Here is an 18598-nt window from a genome sequence, read left to right as displayed (position 1 = left end):
TCATACATGTCGACACACGCGTACCGACACACAGCACACACACAGGGAATGCTCTGATAGAGGACAGGACCCCACTAGCCCTTTGGGGAGACAGAGGGAGAGTTTGCCAGCACACACCAGAGCGCTATATATGTATAGGGACAACCTTATAAATAAGTGTTTCTCCCTTATAGCTGCTTGTTTTTATATGCCAATTTAGTGCCCCCCCCCTCTCTTTTTTACCCTGTTTCTGTAGTGCAGAACTGCAGGGGAGAGTCAGGGAGACGTCCTTCCAGCGGAGCTGTGAGGGAAAATGGCGCTTGTGTGCTGAGGAGATAGGCTCCGCCCCCATCACGGCGGCCTTTCTCCCGCTTTTTATGAGGTAAAATGGCAGGGGTTAAATACATCCATATAGCCCAGGAGCTATATGTGATGTATTTTTTACCATAAATAGTGTTTTCATTGCGTCTCAGGGCGCCCCCCCCCCAGCGCCCTGCACCCTCAGTGACCAGAGTGTGAAGTGTGCTGAGAGCAATGGCGCACAGCTGCAGTGCTGTGCGCTACCTTTCTTGAAGACAAGATGCCTTCTGCCGCCCATTTCTGGACCTCTTCACTCTTCTGGCTCTGTAAGGGGGCCGGCGGCGCGGCTCCGGGACCCATCCATGGCTGGGCCTGTGATCGTCCCTCTGGAGCTAATGTCCAGTAGCCAAGAAGCCCAATCCACTCTGCACGCAGGTGAGTTCGCTTCTTCTCCCCTTAGTCCCTCGATGCAGTGAGCCTGTTGCCAGCAGGACTCACTGAAAATAAAAAAACCTAAGTCTATACTTTTATTCTAAGCAGCTCAGGAGAGCTACCTAGATTGCACCCTTCTCGGCCGGGCACAAAAACCTAACTGAGGCTTGGAGGAGGGTCATAGGGGGAGGAGCCAGTGCACACCACCTAGTCCTAAAGCTTTTACTTTTGTGCCCTGTCTCCTGCGGAGCCGCTAATCCCCGTGGTCCTGACGGAGTCCCCAGCATCCACTTAGGACGTCAGAGAAAATGCCATTATTATTGGTCTACTATTTGGAAATTGTGGATAGGTGTGTATAGCCCATTCCTGTCTTACATCTAGGATTTCCAACTAGCTTAGAGAACATTATTTTACATTCATTTATGTAGCAATGACGGCTACACTTTGAAGTCATTCTATGATACATTATATTGGATTGATTTGTTTAGATACAGTTGTTCTGTAACGAGAAGTGTGGGAGTGACAGGAGATGTCAGTTCTTGGACAGATGTGTAGTCACGTACCTCTTCCAGCAGAAGCTGCATTTACTACGCGCATACCGATGCGGTGTTTGAATTTCCTTGAATATTTTCAGAGCCAACTCTCTTCTACCCTAGCTGCCGGCATTGCCACTGTGCACCAGCAGACCTGAAAGTGGTACACCAATTCCAGGGGCTATTAAAAATAAGAATTTACTTACCGATAATTCTATTTCTCGTAGTCCGTAGTGGATGCTGGGGACTCCGTCAGGACCATGGGGTTTAGCGGCTCCGCAGGAGACAGGGCACAATAATAAAAGCTTTAGGATCAGGTGGTGTGCACTGGCTCCTCCCCCTATGACCCTCCTCCAAGCCTCAGTTAGGATACTGTGCCCGGACGAGCGTGCATAATAAGGAAGGACATTGAATCCCGGGTAAGACTCATACCAGCCACACCAATCACACCGTACAACCTGTGATCTGAACCCAGTTAACAGTATGATAACAACGAAGGAGCCTCTGAAAAGATGGCTCACAACAAGAATAACCCGATTTTTGTAACAATAACTATGTACAAGTATTGCAGACAATCCGCACTTGGGATGGGCGCCCAGCATCCACTACGGACTACGAGAAATAGAATTATCGGTAAGTAAATTCTTATTTTCTCTAACGTCCTAAGTGGATGCTGGGGACTCCGTCAGGACCATGGGGATTATACCAAAGCTCCCAAACGGGCGGGAGAGTGCGGATGACTCTGCAGCACCGAATGAGAGAACTCCAGGTCCTCCTCAGTCAGGGTGTGCCCCTGACCAAGTAGCAGCTCGGCAAAGTTGTAAAGCCGAGACCCCTCGGGCAGCCGCCCAAGATGAGCCCACTTCCTTGTGGAATGGGCTTTTACTGATTTTGGCTGTGGCAAGCCTGCCACAGAATGTGCAAGCTGAATTGTACTACAAATCCAGCGAGCAATCGTCTGCTTAGAAGCAGGAACACCCATCTTGTTGGGTGCATACAGGCTAAACAGCGAGTCAGATTTTCTGACTCCAGTCGTCCTGGAAACATATATTTTCAGGGCCCTGACAACGTCAAGTAACTTGGAGTCCTCCAAGTCCCTAGTAGCCGCAGGTACCACAATAGGTTGGTTCATGTGAAAAACAGAAAACACCTTAAGGAGAAATTGAGGACGAGTCCTCAATTCTGCCCTGTCAGAATGAAAATTAAGTAAGGGCTTTTATATGATAAAGCCGCCCATTCTGACACACGCCTGGCTGAAGCCAGGGCTAATAGAATCTTCACCTTCCATGTGAAATATTTTAATTCCACAGTGGTGAGTGGATCAAACCAATGTGACTTTAGGAAACTCAAAACAATATTGAGATCCCAAGGTGCCACTGGGGGCACAAAAGGAGGCTGTATATGCAGTACCCCTTTTACAAACGTCTGAACTTCAGGCACTGAAGCCAGTTCTTTCTGGAAGAAATTCGACAGGGTCGAAATTTGAACCTTAATGGACCCTAATTTTAGGGCCATAGACAGTCCTGTTTTCAGGAAATGTAGGAAACGACCCAGTTGGAATTCCTCTGTAGGGACCTTCTTGGCCTCACACCACGCAACATATTTTCGCCAAATGCGGTGAAAATGTTTTGCGGTTACATCCTTCCTGGCTTCGACCAGGGTAGGGATGACTTCATCTGGAATGCCCTTTCAGGATCCGGCGTTCAACTGCCATGCCGTCAAACGCAGCCGCGGTAAGTCTTGGAACAGACAAGGCCCCTGCTGGAGCAGGTCCTTTCTTAAAGGTAGAGGCCACGGTTCTTCCGTGAGCATCTCTTGAAGTTCCGGGTACCAAGTCCTTCTTGACCCATCCGGAACCACGAGTATCGTTCTTACTCATCTCCTTCTTATGATTCTCAGTACTTTTGGTATGAGATGCATAGGAGGGAACACATACCCTGACTGGTACACCCACAGTGTTACCAGAGCGTCCACCGCTATTGCCTGAGGGTCCCTTGACCTGGCGCAATATTTGTCTAGTTTTTTGTTCAGGCGGGACGCCATCATGTCCACCTTTGGTTTTTCCCAACGGTTTACAATCATGTGGAAGACTTCCCGCTGAAGTCCCCACTCTCCTGGGTGGAGGTTATGCCTGCTGAGGAAGTCTGCTTCCCAGTTTTCCACTCCCGGAATTAACACTGCTGAGAGTGTTATCACATGATTTTTCGCCCAGCGAAGAATCCTTGCAGTTTCTGCCATTTCCCTCCTGCTTCATGTGCCGCCCTGTCTGTTTACGTGGGCGACTGCCGTGATGTTGTCCCACTGGATCAATACCGGCTGACCTTGAAGCAGAGGTCTTGCTAAGCTTAGAGCCTTGTAAATTGCCCTTAGCTCCAGTATATTTATGTGGAGAGAAGTCTCCAGACTTGATCACACTCCCTGGAAATTTTTTCCTTGTGTGACTGCTCCCCAGCCACTCAGGCTGGTATCCGTGGTCACCAGGACCCAGTCCTGAATGTCGAATCTGCGGCCCTTTCATAGATGAGCACTCTGCAGCCACCGCAGAAGAAAACACCCTTGTCCTTGGAGACAGGGTTATCCGCTGATGCATCTGAAGATGCGATCCGGACCATTTTCCCAGCAGATTCCACTGAAAGGTTCTTGCGTGAAATCTACCGAATGGGATCGCTTTGTAAGAAACCACCATTTTTCACAGGACCCTTGTGCAATGATGCACTGATACTTTTCCTGGTTTTAGGAGGTTCCTGACTAGCTCGGATAACTCCCTGGCCTTCTTCTCCGGGAGAAAACATCCTTTTCTGGACTGTGTCCAGAATCATTCCTAGGAACATTAGACGTGTCGTCGGAAAAAGCTGCGATTTTGGAATATTTAGAATCCACTCGTGCTGTCGTAGAACTACTTGAGATAGTGCTACTCCGACCGCCAACTGTTCTCTGGACCTTGCCCTTATCAGGAAAGCGTCCATATTTCTTTTAGGAAGAATCATCATTTCGGCCATTACCATGGTAAAGACCCGGGGTGCCGTGGACAATCCAAACGGCAGCGTCTGAACTGATAGTGACAGTTCTGTACCACGAACCTGAGATACCATTGGTGAGAAGGGCAAAATTTGGACATGTAGGTAAGCGTCCCTGATATCCAGTGACACCATATCGTCCTGGTTCGCTATCACTGCTCTGAGTGACTCCATCTTGATTTGAACCCTTGTATGTAATTGTTCAAATCTTTTAGATCTCACCGAGCCGTTTGGCTTCAGTACCACAATATAGTGTGGAATAATACCCCTTCCCTTGTTGTAGGAGGGGTACTTTGATTATCACCTGCTGGGAATACAGCCTGTGAATTTTTTTTTTTCCCCAATACTGCCTCCCTGTCGGAGGGAGACGTTGGTAAAGCAGACTTCAGGAACTTGTGAGGGGAAGACGTCTCGAATTTCCAATGTACACCTGGGATACTACGTGTAGGATCCAGGAGTCCACTTGCGAGTGAGCCCACTGCGTGCTGAAACTCTTGAGATGACCCCCCACCGCACCTGAGTCCGCTTGTATGGCCCCAGCGTCATGCTGCGGACTTGGCAGAAGCTGTGGAGGACTTCTGTTCCTGGGAATGGGCTGCCTGCTGCAGTCTTCTTCCCTTTCCTCTAACCCTGGGCAGATATGACTGGCCTTTTGCCCGCCTGCCTTTATGGGTACGAAAGGACTGAGACTGAAAAGACTGTGTCCTTTTCTGCTGAGATGTGACTTGGGGTAACAAAAGTGGATTTTCCAGCTGTTGCCATGGCCACCAGGTCCGATGGACCGCCCCTTTATACGGCAATACTTCCATGTGCCGTCTGGAATCTGCATCACCTGACCACTGTCGTGTCTATAAACATCGTCTGGCAGATATGGACATCACATCTACTCTTGATGCCAGAATGCAAATATCCCTCTGCGCATCTCGCATATATAGAAATGCATCCTTAAAATGCTCTATAGTCAATAAAATATTGTTCCTGTCAAGGGTATCAATATTTTCAGTCAGGAAATCCGACCAAGCCCCCCCAGCGCTGCACATCCAGGCTGAGGCGATTGCTGGTCGTAGTATAACACCAGTATGTGTGTATATACTTTTTAGGATATTTTTCAGCTTCCTATCAGCTGGCTCTTTGAGGGCGGCCGTATCTGGAGACGGTAACGCCACTTGTTTTTATAAGCGTGTGAGCGCCTTATCCACCCTAAGGTGTGTTTCCCAACTCGCCCTCACTTCTGGCGGGAAAGGGTATACCTCCAATAATTTTCTATCGGAGGAAACCCACGTATCATCACACACTTTAATTTATCTGATTCAGGAAAAACTACAAGTAGATTATTCCCACCCTACATAATACCCTTATTTGTGGTACTTGTAGTATCAGAAATATGTAACACCTCCTTCATTGCCCTTAACATGTAACGTGTGGCCCTAAAGGAAAATACGTTTGTTTCTTCACCGTCGACACTGAAGTCAGTGTCCGTGTCTGTGTCGACCAACTGAGGTAAATGGGCGTTTTTACAAGCCCCTGACGGTGTCTGAGACGCCTGGACAGGTACTAATTTGTTTGCCGGCCGTCTCATGTCGTCAACCGACCTTGCATCGTGTTGACATTATCACGTAATTCCTAAATAAGCCATCCATTCCGGTGTCGACTCCCTAGAGAGTGACATCACCAATACAGGCAATTTTCTCCGCCTCCTCACCAACATCGTCCTCCTACATGTCGACACACACGTACCGACACACAGCACACACACAGGGAATGCTCTGATAGAGGACAGGACCCCACTAGCCCTTTGGGGAGACAGAGGGAGAGTTTGCCAGCACACACCAAAAACGCTATAATTATACAGGGACAACCCCTTATACAAGTGTTTTCCCTTATAGCATTTTCACATATGTAATCATATCGCCAAATAAGTGCCCCCCCTCTCTGTTTTAACCCTGTTTCTGTAGTGCAGTGCAGGGGAGAGCCTGGGAGCCTTCCTCACAGCAGAGCTGAGCAGGAAAATGGCGCCGTGTGCTGAGGAGAATAGGCCCCGCCCCCTAAAACGGCGGGCTCTTCTCCCGGAGTTTGTGAGATCTGGCAGGGGTTAAATACATCCATATAGCCTCAAGGGCTATATGTGATGTATTTTAGCCATAAAAAAGGTATAATACATTGCTGCCCAGGGCGCCCCCCCCAGCGCCCTGCACCCTCAGTGACCGCTGGTATGAAGTGTGCTGACAACAATGGCGCACAGCTGCAGTGCTGTGCGCTACCTTATGAAGACTGAAAGTCTTCTGCCGCCTGTTTCTGGACCTCTGGACCTCTTCAACTTCGGCATCTGCAAGGGGGGTCGGCGGCACGGCTCCGGGACGAACCCCAGGGTGAGACCTGTGTTCCGACTCCCTCTGGAGCTAATGGTGTCCAGTAGCCTAAGAAGCAAATCCATCCTGCACGCAGGTGAGTTTACTTCTCTCCCCTAAGTCCCTCGTAGCAGTGAGCCTGTTGCCAGCAGGACTCACTGAAAATAAAAAACCTAACTTAAACTTTTATTCTAAGCAGCTCAGGAGAGCCACCTAGATTGTACCCTTCTCGGCCGGGCACAAAAATCTAACTGAGGCTTGGAGGAGGGTCATAGGGGGAGGAGCCAGTGCACACCACCTGATCCTAAAGCTTTTATTATTGTGCCCTGTCTCCTGCGGAGCCGCTAAACCCCATGGTCCTGACGGAGTCCCCAGCATCCACTTAGGACGTTAGAGAAATAAACCATATTATGTTTCTTTATGTTTGATGTGTATACTCTCTAGTAAACTGTATAAATCGCTTACCTGTCCTATACTTATTGTCCCATCAGGAAGATGGTCGCAGTGAGTCTTTAGTTTTTGGCCAGTTGACACATTGCCGACAAGATGAAATGTGAATCACAATGCAGTCGGGATATCACGATAGAGCTGATCCTACACTTGTCTAGAGCTGGGTAGACAGCATCGGCAAGTGTGTATGCTCTTCGATGCTGGCACCCTATCGCCGATGTGGTGCTGGGTACTCTTCGTCTAATGTGTACCCAGCTTGAGAATGTTTACAACAAGCCAACCATTCCAAATATACATTGCTTTTATACAATGTAGGCACACAAGTGATCATAACTATAAAAAAAAAAAAAAAGAACATGCTAGCATACAATAGTGCCTTTTTAAATGTAAGAGACCCAACTCACAGTTCTTTCTTTTTATTTCTGCTGCACAATAGTTAAGGCATAAAGTTATATATATATATATATATATATAAAAGATATAATATATATCAAGAGTAAATTTGGCAGATATTAACATGGCATGGAATTCCAGTATAAGACCCTCCTCTAAACTTGTAGCATAGTGTCTACTCTGAGTCCTCCTGGTTCCTGTGAAGAACTAACACTCCATATTCTAGACTGTACGGTCTAGGTCATTGAGGAATGAAGTATCCTATTTCCACACCCAGGGGGTGCAGTCTGGTTCCTGTAAGCTGTGCTATTTCACAAACTACCTGAAATGTGCCTTTCAGTAGCTTCCTTCTCAAATTATTATTAGTAAATATTGGTTTCCGGTCTCTCTATTTCTACTACACAAGGGAATTTAGATATAACAACAATCTAGATTCACAATTGTAGGCTGGAATGAGACAAAGCCTAAGTCAATCTAGTCCTCAAATTTCACAGATTTAGATATTGTTTTGTCAATATAAAATGCCTTTTTCTGGGCAGGCTGGCACCCCAATCCAATTCCCCTGTTCTGTTTCCAGGTGAGGGCTTTGTCAAACTCCACTTGCAGGTTCCTTTCTAGAGTCTGGGCCCCTTCCTTTCCCAAAGCCATATTGGCTTTCTCCTGGCTTGAAGTTGATGGTGGTGTGATCTGGTTCCCCTTCTTGAATCCTCCCAAAAGTCTAAAGAACTTTGTTTGCTGGTCTGAAGTTTGAAATGAAGCAGTTGCCCACTGTCCAAAGGCAGAACCCTGTTGAGAAAACAAAATATTCCCATTCAGTAACTGGGTTTGGTTTGTCAGAGAATATATACAAGGGATGTAGTTGACATTCCTACGTATGGGATGTCGGCGGTCAGAAGACCAGCGCCAGAATCCCAACACCTGTCAGAATACGACAACGGAATCCCGAACGTAAGTATCAGGGGGAGGTTAGGGTTACCTTACTTTCCCACCCCTGTTGGGACTTTGGCAGTCAAGATGTCTGGGTCGGTATCCGCCGGCATCCCGTACCCAACTTCTATACAGATACCAAAAAATACCATCAAGTACTGTACCTGTATGATTAATGTAAGGGAACAAGTAGATAATCTTACTTGTGTCAAGTATCCAGAAAACCCCCAGCTATCCATGCAGGTATGCCCATATAGTACTACACCGCCAACAGCTCACCTGATTTACAAGGCAGTTATATATGGGCTACAGTTACAGCTAACCGGAACTTTAAGCTATTTTCACCTAAGCAAATTTTAAAATTAGTTACCAGTTTTATTGTGGTTGTTGTGCCAGAGCCTTTACTCTTTTGTGTGCATGCTCCATCTTCCCGAATATCACCGGTAAGATGGTGCCGCGGAGGAGAGGGGTCCCGCTTGCCTGCACAAGGTAAGATTCGGTGCTGGTGGAGTGGACGTGATGCTCAGAAGCCTGCTCCACACTGGCCCCCTTGGAATTTGATATGCCCCTACATGTGCGCACTGATAAGCATATGCATAGGGTTAGTATGGTCGCACAGAAGTGTAAAACTCGACATACATGCGATTATCCGCAACCAATGGGAGCGTAATTGCAGTCAACTTGTGAGCAGCTCTGAATTGGCCCCTAGCTGTGTATATGGGATGTAGTTACGCCGGTCACAATACCGACACCTCCATCCCGCCCCCTGAACATCCCAACAGTCGGCATGCCGACTAACGGACTATTCCCACTCGTAGGTGTCCACAACACCCAAAGAGTAGGAATAGAGCCTGTGGCCCCGCTTCGGTGAAACATCCCCAACCCCGACACATGTGGCTCATCCATTTCTACTGAACCTTTGGTTTCATTATTAATAGATATGTATAGTGAAGTGTGCCTTCACTATATGTATCTATTGATTTTCCCTATTTTTGTGGACTTCCAGGTCCACAGTGTGAAGGCAGCCATTTATTAATTTAATAAATGTATTCATTTATTTATTAATTAGTACCGGACTGCATGTCTAGGTGAAAATTAAATTTACACTTAGCGCCCGACACAGTCATTTTCTCTTTCTCTTATCGGTTTCATTACCAGCCACTTCAGGAGATTCCCATGGTCTGGCAAGGAGTGTCCTTATATTTGCGTGTTATAATCATATGTTCTAAGGGGGTAATTCAGACCTGATCGCTCGCTAGCGGTTTTTGCACCGCAATACGCAGGCACGTTGCACGGGTACAAAGCGGATCGTTGCTGTGCGATAGGTTTTACGAAGAATCCATTCGCACAGCCGATCGCAAGGAGATTGACAGGAAGAAGGCGTTTGTGGGTGGCAACTGACCGTTTTCAGGGAGTGGTTGGAAAAACGCAGGCGTGTCCAGGCGTTTGCAGGGCGGGTGTCTGACGTCAATTCCGGCCCCGGACAGGCTGAAGTGATCGCAGCGGCTGAGTAAGTCCTGGGCAACTCAGAAACTGCACAAAGTTTTCTTGTATTGCTCGGCTGCACATGCGATCGCACACTTGTACAGTACAATACACTCCCCGGTGGGCGGCGACTATGTGAACGCAGGACTGCAAAAAACAGCTAGCGAGTGATCGGGTCTCAATTACCCCCTAAGTCTCCCTCTTTTACATAAGTGCTGCAAACAATATTGCCACTAAATAAACAATAGATAACAAATTGTGTATACTCTGCGATATATGCTGGAGCTTGTCTCGCCATCTTTGTGGGACACCGCCCTGATTATGACAAAAGCTGTTTCAGCCCTAAACTTTTCCGACTTTCCAGAGGTGTTATTAACCCATTGTTGGCCTGAGCACATAATTACCACATTTCACTGTCTGCTTTTGCAAGATAACTACAGGCAATTACTCTTCCAGCAAACACAGCGCTTCTCCCCTTGCTCTTCCCAAACCCCAAATAATTACCCTGCCTAACTTCAGTCTGCGGATGGCTATAATCAGCTTCCAATCAGGCTCAAATTGCTACAATTCTTCAGCAATTTGTCACATTTTAATGCTTTTGGAACTGAACCGAAATTTACATTTTCAACGATAATATAACATGAGAGAAAGATCAATTCAGTTCTTCATTTACATCAGAATTACTTTCTTTTCTTCCCTTGACTTGGACACAAATTACCTAAATGCTGACTTGTTGCCTAGGAGAATAGCAACCCTTTATCAGATCTCGTAGTTTTAGCAAATGTGCAATTAAGCAGCATTTTATCTCTGTATAGGCCGCCATAGGTTGATGGAAAATGCTGCTGGGTTATTAAACGGTAATGAGTGGCTGGGGCTCTTTAAGGTTAGTTTCTCCCAGCCCCACTGCCATGATTTGCAATCTTTGGCCCTTCATGCTGTTTTATTTACAACCCATCATCTGTAACCAGCCCAGAGATTAAGCTTTCATGCCCCTTCCACATCCTCTAGCTCGGTGTTTCTCAAACACAGTCCTCATGCAACCCTAACAGGTGTGGTATGACTTGCCGACAGTCATCTGGTCAACATGAGAATGCTGACAAGGTTAAACTAATGAAGTGCCGCATGTCGACAAGATGAGCTGTCGGCAAACTGTCCCTGGTGCTGTAGTGATCTTGCATCGGCAGCTCTGGCATCTTCTAATGGGTCCTGGCAGGCACTTGAGGATCAGTTATTATTATTATTATTATCCTTTATTTATATGGCATCACATGGGATCTGCAGCGCCCAGCTACAGAGTGTATAAACAAATAAGCAAAACAAGATAACAGTGACTTACAGTTTAAGACAATATAGGACAAGTACAGGGTATATATGTTTCTCTAACGTCCTAAGTGGATGCTGGGGACTCCGTAAGGACCATGGGGAATAGCGGCTCCGCAGGAGACTGGGCACATCTAAAGAAAGCTTTAGGACTATCTGGTGTGCACTGGCTCCTCCCCCTATGACCCTCCTCCAAGCCTCAGTTAGATCTTTGTGCCCGAACGAGAAGGGTGCACACTAGGGGCTCTCCTGAGCTTCTTAGTGAAAGTTTTAGTTTAGGTTTTTTATTTTCAGTGAGACCTGCTGGCAACAGGCTCACTGCATCGAGGGACTAAGGGGAGAAGAAGCGAACTCACCTGCGTGCAGAGTGGATTGGGCTTCTTAGGCTACTGGACATTAGCTCCAGAGGGACGATCACAGGCCCAGCCTGGATGGGTCCCAGAGCCGCGCCGCCGGCCCCCTTACAGAGCCAGAAGGCAGAAGAGGTCCGGAAAATCGGCGGCAGAAGACGTCCTGTCTTCAACAAGGTAGCGCACAGCACTGCAGCTGTGCGCCATTGCTCTCAGCACACTTCACACTCCGGTCACTGAGGGTGCAGGGCGCTGGGGGGGAGCGCCCTGAGACGCAATAATAAACACCTTGGATGGCAAAAGAATGCATCACATATAGCTCCTGGGCTATATGGATGCATTTAACCCCTGCCAAGATACATAGAAAAACGGGAGATAAGGCCGCCGATAAGGGGGCGGAGCCTATCTCCTCAGCACACTGGCGCCATTTTCCCTCACAGCTCCGTTGGAGGGAAGCTCCCTGTCTCTCCCCTGCAGTCACTACACGACAGAAAGGGTTAAAAAAGAGAGGGGGGGCACTAATTACGCGCAGTATTAAATAAAACAGCAGCTATAAGGGAAAAAACACTTATATAAGGTTATCCCTGTATATATATAGCGCTCTGGTGTGTGCTGGCAAACTCTCCCTCTGTCTCCCCAAAGGGCTAGTGGGGTCCTGTCCTCTATCAGAGCATTCCCTGTGTGTGTGCTGTATGTCGGTACATTTGTGTCGACATGTATGAGGAGAAAAATGATGTGGACACGGAGCAGATTGCCTGTAATAGTGATGTCACCCCCTAGGGGGTCGACACCTGAGTGGATGAACTGTTGGAAGGAATTACATGACAGTGTCAGCTCTGTATAAAAGACAGTGGTTGACATGAGACAGCCGGCTACTCAGCTTGTGCCTGTCCAGACGTCTCATAGGCCGTCAGGGGCTCTAAAGCGCCCGTTACCTCAGATGGCAGTTATAGACGCCGACAAGGATACTGACTCCAGTGTCGACGGTGAAGAGACAAATGTGACTTCCAGTAGGGCCACACGTTACATGATTGAGGCAATGAAAAATGTTTTACACATTTCTGATAATACGAGTACCACCAAAAAGGGGTATTATGTTCGGTGAGGAAAAACTACCTGTAGTTTTCCTGAATCTGAGAAATTAAATGAGGTGTGTGATGATGCGTGGTTTTCCCCCGATAACAACTGATAATTTCTAAAATGTTATTGGCATTATATCCTTTCCCGCCAGAGGTTAGGGTGCGTTGGTAAACACCCCCTAGGGGGGATAAAGCGCTCACACGCTTGTAAGGGCTCTACCCTCTCCTGAGATGGCCGCCCTTAAGGATCCTGCTGATAGAAAGCAGGAGGGTATCCTAAAATGTATTTACACACATACTGGTGTTATACTGCGACCAGCAATCGCCTCAGCCTGGATGTGCAGTGCTGGGTTGGCGTGGTCGGATTCCCTGACTGAAAATATTGATACCCTAGATAGGGACAGTATATTATTGCCTATAGAGCATTTAAAAGATGCATTTCTATATAAGCGTGATGCACAGCGGAATATTTGCCGACTGGCATCAAGTCTAAGTGCGTTGTTCATTTCTACCAGTAGAGGGTTATGGACACGTCAGTGGTCAGGTGATGCGTATTCCAAACGGCATTTGGAAGTATTGCCTTATTACAGGGAGGAGTTATTTGGGGTCGGTCTTTCAGACCTGGTGGCCACGACAACAGCTGGGAAATCCACGTTTGTACCCCAGGTCGCCTCTCAACATGAGAAGACGCCGTATTATCAGGCGCAGTCTTTTCATGGACAAGCGGGCAAAAGATTCCTCATTTCTGCCCCGTGACAGAGGGAGAGGAAAAAGGCTGCAGAAATCAGTCAGTTCCCAGGAACAGAAACCCGCTCCCGCCTCTGCCAAGCCCTCAGTATGACGCTGGGGCTTTACAAGCAGAATCGGGCACGGTGGGGGGCCCGTCTCAATGAATTTCAGCGCGCAGTGGGCTCACTCGCAAGTAGACCCCTGGATCCTTCAGGTGATATCTCAGGGGTACAAATTAGAATTCGAGACGTCTCCCCCTCGCCGTTTCCTAAAGTCGGCTTTACCAATGTCTCCTTCTGACAGGGAGACTGTTTTGGAAGCCATTCACAAGCTGTATTCCCAGCAGGTGATAACAAGGTACCCCTCCTGCAACAGGGAACGGGGTATTATTCCACACTGTTGTGGTACCGAAGCCGGACGGCTCGGTGAGACCGATTCTAAATCTAAAATCTTTGAACACTTACATACAGAGGTTCAAATTCAAGATTGAGTCACTCAGAGCAGTGATTGCGAACCTGGAAGAAGGGGACTACATGATGTCTCGGGACATCAAGGATGCTTACCTTCATGTCAAAATTTACCCTTCTCACCAAGGGTACCTCAGGTTTATGGTACAGAACTGTCACTATCAGTTCAGACGCTGCCGTAGGGATGGTCCACGGCACCCCGGGTTTTTACCAAGGTAATGGCAGAAATGATGATATTCCTTCGAAGGAAGGGAATTTTAGTTATCCCTTACTTGGACGATTCCCTGATAAGGGTAAGATCCAGGGAACAGTTGGAGGTCGGTGTAGCACTATCTCAGGTAGTGTTGCGGCAGCACGATTGGATTCTCAATATTCCAAAATCGCAGCTGGTTCCGACGACTTGTCTTCTGTTCCTAGGGATGATCCTGGACACAATCCAGAAAAAGGTGTTTCTCCCGGAGGAGAAAGCCAGGGAGTTATCCGAGCTAGTCAGGAACCTCCTAAAACCGAGCCAAGTCTCAGTGCATCAATGCACAAGGGTTCTGGGTAAAATGGTGGCTTCCTACGAAGCAATCCCATTCGGCAGATTCCACGCAAGAACTTTCCAGTGGGACCTGCTGGACAAATGGTCCGGGTCGCATCTTCAGATGCATCAGCGGATAACCCTGTCACCAAGGACAAGGGTGTCCTTCCTGTGGTGGTTGCAGAGTGCTCATCTTCTAGAGGGCCGCAGATTCGGCATTCAGGACTGGGTCCTGGTGTCCACGGATACCAGCCTGCGAGGCTGGGGAGCAGTCACACAGGGAAGGAATATCCAGGGCTTATGGTCAAGCCTGGAGACATCACTTCACATAAATATCCTGAAGCTAAGGGCCATTTACAATGCTCTAAGCTTAGCAAGACCTCTGCTTCAAGGTCAGCCGGTGTTGATCCAGTCGGACAACATCACGGCAGTCACCCACGTAAACAGACAGGGTGGCACAACAGTGGCAAACGCAGGATTTGCATGGGGGGGTTTCCAGAACTGGGTGGAGCCTATCACGGGGGTGGGGACTGAGGTGACCCAGTATATGCTGGGTCCGTAAAACGTGTGTGTGTGTGTATTATATATATATATATACACACATATCTACACATATATATACCGTGTATGTATATATATATATATATATATATGTATGTATGTTCGTACGTACGTACGTACGTACGTACGTGATTTTATACTTGAGAGTGCCGACCATTACCACAAGTATATCTATATATACACACACACACACACACATATATACATAGCATATTAAACATTCATATATATACATATATATATATATATATATATATATACACACATACAGTACACGTATATATACACATGTATATATATCATATGTGTCTGTGTGTTTATATGTATGTATATACACGTGTATATATGTATGCACATGGATATATATGTACTATAATTAAAATAAAGTAAATTTTTATTGCACTTACAAGTGCCACCAGGAAGACAGCAGGCTGCAGAGGACGCTAGACAGCCATTAATAGTACTCATGCAGCTAAAAAAAAAAAAAAAAAAAATTTTTTTTTTTTTTTTTTTAGTGGAGGGGGGTTTCTGGGTGCTCGGAAACCCCCCCCTGGGTGCGCCACTGCACAAGAAGCAGGAGGGCAATGGCAGAAGCTGCAAGGATTCTTTGCTGGGCGGAAAATCATGTGATAGCACTGTCAGCAGTATTCATTCCGAGAGTGGACAACTGGGAAGCAGACTTCCTCAGCACGACCTCCACTCGGGAGAGTGGGACTTCACCCAGAAGTCTTCCACATGATTATAAACCGTTGGGAAAAACTCGACAGGTATTGCGCCAGGTCAAGGGACCCTCAGGCAATAGCTGTAGACGCTCTGGTAACACCGTGGGTGTACCAGTCAGTGTATGTGTTCCCTCCTCTGCCTCTCATACCCATGGTACTGAGATTGATAAAATGGAGAGGAGTAAGCACTATATTCGTGGCTCCGGATTGGCCAAGAAGGACTTGGTAACCGGAACTTCAAGAGATGCTCACGGAGGATCCGTGGCCTCTACCTCTAAGAAGGGACCTGCTCCAGCAAGGACCCTGTCTGTTCCAAGACTTACCGCGGCTGCGTTTGACGGCATGGCGGTTGAACGCCGGATCCTGAAGGAAAAAGGCATTCCGGATGAAGTCATCCCTATCCTGATCTAAGCCAGGAAGGATGTAACTGCAAAACATTATCACTGCATTTGGCGAAAATATGTTGCGTGGTGCGAGGCCAGTAAGGCCCGACGGAGGAAATTCAACTGGGTCCATTCCTACATTTCCTGCAAACAGGAGTGTCTATGGGCCTGAAATCGGGGTCCATTAAGGTTCAAATTTCGGCCCTGTCAATTTTCTTCCAAAAAGAACTAGCTTCAGTCCCTGAAGTTCAGACGTTTGTAAAAGGGGTACTGCATATACAGCCTCCTTTTGTGCCTCCAGTGGCACTTTGGGATCTCAATGTAGTTTTTGGGTTCCAAAAGTCACATTGGTTTGAACCACTTAAATCTGTGGAGTTAAAATATCTCACATGGAAAGTGGTCATGCTGTGGGCCCTGGCCTGGGCCAGGCGCGTGTCAGAATTGGCGGCTTTATCCTGTAAAAGCCCTTATCTGATTTTCCATTCGGACAAGGCAGAATTGAGGACTCGTCCTCAGTTTCTCCCTAAGGTGGTTTTCAGCGTTTCACCTGAACCAACCTATTGTGGTGCCTGCGGCTACTAGGGACTTGGAGGACTCCAAGTTGCTAGACGTTGTCAGGGCCCTGAAAATATATGTTTCCAGGACGGCTGGAGTCAGGAAATCTGACTCGCTGTTATCCTGTATGCACCCAACAAGCTGGGTGCTCCTGCTTCTAAGCAGACTATTGCTCGTTGGATTTGTAGTACAATTCAGCTTGCACATTCTGTGGCAGGCCTGCCACAGCCAAAAATCTGTAAATGCCCACTCCACAAGGAAGGTGGGCTCAGCTTGGGCGGCTGCCCGAGGGGTCTCGGCTTTACAACTTTGCCGAGCAGCTACTTGGTCAGGAGCAAATACGTTTGTAAAATTTTACAAATTTGATACCCTGGCTGAGGAGGACCTGGAGTTCTCTCATTTGGTGCTGCAGAGTCATCCGCACTCTCCCGCCCGTTTGGGAGCTTTGGTATAATCCCCATGGTCCTTACGGAGTCCCCAGCATCCACTTAGGACGTTAGAGAAAATAAGAATTTACTTACCGATAATTCTATTTCTCGTAGTCCGTAGTGGATGCTGGGCGCCCATCCCAAGTGCGGATTGTCTGCAATACTGGTACATAGTTATTGTTACCAAAAAAATCGGGTTGTTACTGTAGTGAGCCATCTTTTCTAGAGGCTCCTCTGTTATCATGCTGTTAACTGGGTTCAGATCACAAGTTGTACAGTGTGATGGGTGTGGCTGGTATGAGTCTTACCCGGGATTCAAAATCCTTCCTTATTGTGTACGCTCGTCCGGGCACAGTATCCTAACTGAGGCTTGGAGGAGGGTCATAGGGGGAGGAGCCAGTGCACACCACATAGCCCTAAAGCTTTCTTTAGATGTGCCCAGTCTCCTGCGGAGCCGCTATTCCCCATGGTCCTTACGGAGTCCCCAGCATCCACTACGGACTACGAGAAATAGAATTATCGGTAAGTAAATTCTTATTTACTCAGCAGACGTCACTGAAATACATATCAGGGTGGCAGAAAACTGGGGGATTTAGTGCCGTTGAAGAAAAGATAGGTGAAGTCAGAGATGGAAAAGCACATGAGGGAAGGGGGCCCTGCTTGTGAAAGCTTACATAAAGGGGAGGGGCACACAGACAGGGGTGACCCAGATTGGGTCAAAAGTGAGCTTGGGACATACAATTTAGGATGAGAGACAGCTGGGTTTGGTGAAGAAGTGTGTCTTCAGTTTGCCGGCTGTCGGGATCCCGGCGCACTATATACCGGCGCCGGAATCCCGACACTTTATCTCCCTCTTGGGGGTCCACGACCCCCCTGGAGGGAGAATAAATAGCGTGGCGTGCGTAGCGTGCCACCGTACCCGCAGCGTGGGGAGCGCAGCAAGCCCGCAAGGGGTTCATTTGCGCTTGCCACTCTGTCGGTTAAGGTTTTGTGGAGAGTCTAAGGGAGAGAGGTAGAGAATTCTAGAGAAAGGGAGCAGCACGTGCAAAACCTTGAAGGTAGAAGTGGGATGAGGTAATCAGTACACGGCGGAGTGAAGAGGACGGGCAGGAATATAAAGGGAGATAAGGTCAGAGATGTAAATGGGAGAGAAGTGGGTGAGGGCTTTGTAGTTGAGTGTGAGAAGCTTGAAATAGATTCTGAAGGGGAAGGGGAGCCAGTGAAGGGCTTGTAAGAGAGGAGAGGTGCATGCAGTACGTTTGGTGAGGTAGATGAGCTGGGCAGCAGCATTGAGGATAGATTGGAGTTTTAAGCTTAACTCTAACAGTTTCCTCAGAATGTCAAAATTTCACATGGTGACAATGTGAACTTGTCGACAGTTTGAGGCTGTCCACCTGGAGCCTGTTGACAGTTTAACCCATGTCGATATTTTGATGAGGGTGTCATAATGGTGCCTGGATATCACTCTTACAGTGCATGTTTTCCAGGTCATCTAGCTGGGGCACAGGTGTGTTAATTGGCTTAACACAATAAACCATGGAGATTCACTGAATACTACATATAGGGGCTACGTAATAGCCTGCTGTGCAGGAGTTTCGGCAAGTATGTCCGGTTTTT

General features: G+C 47.6%; 1 protein-coding gene across 1 annotated transcript in view; it reads right to left on the bottom strand.

The window, feature by feature from the left end:
- Positions 1–7459: 7459 nt before the first annotated feature.
- The window catches only part of KNOP1 (lysine rich nucleolar protein 1), a 29271-nt gene continuing 18132 nt past the window's right edge, over positions 7460–18598 (bottom strand). The window contains exon 5 of the mRNA XM_063934438.1: positions 7460–8238. Coding sequence (XP_063790508.1) covers positions 7927–8238 — 312 coding nt within the window. The 3' untranslated portion in view covers positions 7460–7926. The remainder of the gene's footprint in view (positions 8239–18598) is intronic.

This window comes from Pseudophryne corroboree, chromosome 7 (genome assembly GCF_028390025.1).
Source record: "Pseudophryne corroboree isolate aPseCor3 chromosome 7, aPseCor3.hap2, whole genome shotgun sequence".
In the NCBI taxonomy this organism is placed as follows: domain Eukaryota; kingdom Metazoa; phylum Chordata; class Amphibia; order Anura; family Myobatrachidae; genus Pseudophryne; species Pseudophryne corroboree.
Note: the sequence above shows the minus strand (reverse complement) of the source record. Positions and strands in the feature narration are given on the sequence as shown.